The sequence below is a fragment of the Capricornis sumatraensis genome, chromosome 2 (genome assembly GCF_032405125.1).
Source record: "Capricornis sumatraensis isolate serow.1 chromosome 2, serow.2, whole genome shotgun sequence".
NCBI lineage: Eukaryota > Metazoa > Chordata > Mammalia > Artiodactyla > Bovidae > Capricornis > Capricornis sumatraensis.
The window spans coordinates 211,522,405-211,525,996 of NC_091070.1; the positions used below are offsets into that span (position 1 = coordinate 211,522,405).

The 3,592-nt window shown below is 61.9% G+C and overlaps 1 protein-coding gene across 1 annotated transcript; it reads right to left on the reverse strand.

Moving 5' to 3' along the window:
* Positions 1–679: 679 nt before the first annotated feature.
* On the reverse strand, positions 680–3,338 carry GJA4 (gap junction protein alpha 4). The gene is made up of 2 exons (XM_068964771.1): positions 3,284–3,338; positions 680–2,206 (listed from the first exon to the last, which is right to left on the reverse strand). Exon 2 carries the CDS (start codon positions 2,187–2,189, stop codon positions 1,188–1,190), a length of 1,002 nt encoding a protein of 333 aa, XP_068820872.1. The 5' UTR covers positions 2,190–2,206; positions 3,284–3,338; the 3' UTR covers positions 680–1,187.
* Between the last annotated feature and the right edge of the window lie 254 nt (positions 3,339–3,592).

The window sequence follows — 3,592 nt, forward strand, 5'->3', positions numbered from 1 at the left end:
AGGCAGCAGGGGTAAGTGGTCTAAACCTGCCTCCCCAAACACCAAGGACTGCAGGCCCACTTGAGCCAGACTCTGAAGGGCTTGGGTGGCAGTCAGCCAGGTGAAGAGTGTTGATTGCTCAGTCATGTCCGACTCTGCAAACCCCCTGTACTGTAGCCTGCCAGGCTCCTCAGTCTATGGGATTCTCCAGACAAGAATACTAGAATGGGTTGCCATTCCCTTCTCCAGGGGCTCTTCCTGACCCAGGGACTGGACCTGGGCCTCCCACATTGAAGGCAGATTCTTTACCCTCTGAGCCACCAGGGAAGCCCAGGGCAGGTGAGGAGCAGCGTCCAGTAAGGAGGCACACTGCAGTGGGGAGCATGGCCGGGGCGCTGGATGGCCAGGGGGCAGGATGAGGACAGACACTGTTTAGGCCACTGATTAACAGACAGGTTGAAGGGGCTGGGACAGTGAGGATGGAAAGAGTCTGGTGCTGAGGCAAATAATTTCAGAAGGCAGTGTTCAGGATTCAGAGCTGCTGAGAGATGATACACAGGAGTTTGAGGGTTTAAGGCGCTGGCTGGTGTTGGGATTGCAGAGGCAAGGAACTGTGGGCAAAGCAACTGTCCTCCAACCCCCCATGCCAAGGTACATCATGACAGTATCAACACACACCTCACTTGTGATCCAGTCCTGTTTATTTTAAAAGGATAAACAGTGGAAGTAGGAAGGAGTGATGAGAACAAGACCCCACTCCCCTCGACAGGGCCAGATCCAGCACAGGCTCTGTGTGTGTGTGTCTCTGTGTGTGTGATCAAGGCTGACCCAGCAGCCTCCACCAGCCTTTCCTGAGAGGACAGGGTGTACAGACAGCCTGGGTGGAGCTGAATCTGCCACGGGGGTGGGGGTGGGGTAAGTTGTCTCCGAATCCCTCTGAACCAGGTGAAAAAGACCAAAGGGCTCAAACACCCTTGGCTAAGAGCACCCCACGCTGGCTCTGTTCATGCCTGGGACAAAGCCACGTTCTGGAGGGGAAAGTGTGGTGCTGTCTGGTCATTAGGAAGGACGCAGGTGTCAAGAACAACATGCAAGGAGGCTCTCTGGCCAGCCAGCACCTGTTTCCCCCAGCCATCTCCGTGGAACCTTGCATTAAAGGCAGCAAGACTTCCCAGGCCCCGCTGCGGGGTGATGGAAGCCTCAGGCCCTTACACATACTGTTTCCTGGATGCAGAGCTACTGGGGCGACTGGGGGATTTCCGGCCAGTCTGAGGGGGTGGGTCCAGGAAGAGGGGGGCTCTGGAAGCAGCCAGCCTCTCCTCCGTAGTCAGGTTGGCCCAGTTCTGCTCACTGGACGACAGCCCGTTGTAGGTGGGGCACGGCGGGGATGAGGGCCCCTCGCCCATGGGGAGGTAGAAGAAGACCTGGTCGGTGTAAGGCTCCGAGGAGGTGCCCGGGGCTGGAGGCGCATCCTGGCGCTGCCGGGCCCTCACCCCCCGGCTGAGGCAGCGGCACAGCAGGTACGCCAGCTCCAGCAGGTTGAGCACCAGGGAGATGAGTCCGACCACCAGCATGAAGATGATGAAGATAGTCTTCTCCGTGGGGCGAGAGACGAAGCAGTCCACGAGGTAGGGGCAGGGTGAGCGCTGGCACACAAACACAGGCTCCATAGTCCAGCCATAGAGACGCCACTGGCCGTACAGGAAGCCTGCCTCCAGCACGCTCTTGCAGAGCACGCTGGCCACATAGGTGCCCATCAGTGCCCCGCGGATCCGCAGGTGACCGTCTTCCGCCACCGAGATCTTGGCCATCTGGCGCTCTATGGCTGCCAGCGCCCGCTCCACGCGTGGGTCCTTGGCTGGCAGCGCCCGGAGCTCCCCCTCCTTCTGCCGAAGGCGCTCCTCGCGCCGAGACAGGTAGATGACGTGGCCCAGGTAGACCAGGGTGGGCGTGCTGACGAAGAGGAACTGCAGCACCCAGTAGCGGATGTGGGAGATGGGGAAGGCCTGGTCGTAGCAGACATTGGTGCAGCCTGGCTGGGCCGTGTTACACTCGAAATCCGACTGCTCGTCGCCCCACACCGACTCGCCGGCCAGGCCCAGGATGAGAATGCGGAAGATGAAAAGGACCGTCAGCCAGATCTTGCCCACCACGGTCGAGTGCTCCTGGACCTGGTCTAGCAGCTTCTCAAGGAAGCCCCAGTCGCCCATGGCTCCCGGGCCTCCGTCTGCAGGGAGGCATAAGACACAGTCAGTGTCCTTCTCAGCTGTCCTAGCAACAGGCCTGCGGGAAACTGAGCTCCCGGAGGGGAAGGGACTGGCCTGGGGGCTCACACCCAGCAGGACTAAAAGCAGACCTTTGGCTGATGGCTGCTAAGCTCTGGCAAGGGTACAGCTAGGAGCCCTGCCTAGTCCCACCTGGCTCCCTCCTGACCCAGCCGAAGGAGCTCTGGATCCAGGTGAGCCTCCTGAGAACTCCTGAGCCTCCTGGGAACAGAGAATTTGAGGAACCCATCCAAGGTCACACAGCTGCGCCATGCCCCTCCCTTCAGCCCAGGACAGGCTGTCCCCAGACAGTGAGGGGGAGGTGGTGGTGATAACTCCAGCTTCCCAGGGGGCCCAAAGCCTCAGGTCCCCTCTCCCTCCCCAGCAGCTCTCGCCCATCTGGCCTCGCTCTAACCTCTGAGTTCCTGGTGAAGGCATGCTAGACACTCAAGGCAGCATCCTGCATTAGCTCCACCTGTCAGCAATAGCAACCACCTGCCGCTTAAGTACCCACTCTTGATCTCGGGTCCCCTTTCTCCACTCCCTCCCCCTGCCAAAGCTTTTGCTGCCGGATTCTAGGCTCTTGAAAGGAACTGTCATAGCAGGGTGGAGGCACAGGCCACAGAGTTCCCAGAACTTCAGGGGGAGAGTCCGGTGGGGGGAGGAAGGTGGGGGAAAGGGGATGGGGAGGTGCTTCTTTGTGGGAGCAAAGCGGTTTACAGCCGGGCTCTGGAGCCAGACCTGGGTTCAAATCCTGCCTCTCCTGCTAACGGAGACCTCGGAGAAGTGACGGCCCCTAGTACCTCAGTCTCCTCTCCTGGAAAATGTTAACGTTCCTACTTCCGAGGGTTATGAGGGTCCAGCGAGAGACGGCAGGAACCCGGCTTAGCCTCTGAGGCCAGCCCAGGTAGGCTGGGTGAGCCAGGCCCGCGGTGGGTGCCCCCCGCAGCAGCCCTCCGCCCCTGGCAGGTGGCCCCCTGTCCCTTGCCCGCTGGTCCGCTGGCAGGTGGCGCCCCAGCGCGCCCCCCAGCCCAACTCACCGCCGGCCTGCGGGCGGCCCAGGTGGCGGAGGGGACGCAAGTCGGCCGGAGCGGCGCCCGCGGGAGCCCTGCTGGACGGCGCCGGGCGGCGGGGGCGCCTTAAATAGCGCGCGGGGCGGGGTGGGGGCAGGAAGCGGCGGGCGGGCGGCGGGCGAGGTTCCGAGCTGGAGGTTGGGGGCGGGACGGGAGGCGCGGGCTCCCTGAAGCCACTCTCAAGAAAAGGGCTCGGGAGGTGGCACTGGGAGTCGGGGGCGAGGAGCGTGGGGGAGAGACTGCTTCTTTGGCTGTGCAACAGAGAGGTCTCCGGAG

Bases quoted from the DNA above. Each gene is read 5' to 3' on its own strand.
- GJA4 (XM_068964771.1), bottom strand. From the start codon at position 2,189: ATGGGCGACTGGGGCTTCCTTGAGAAGCTGCTAGACCAGGTCCAGGAG.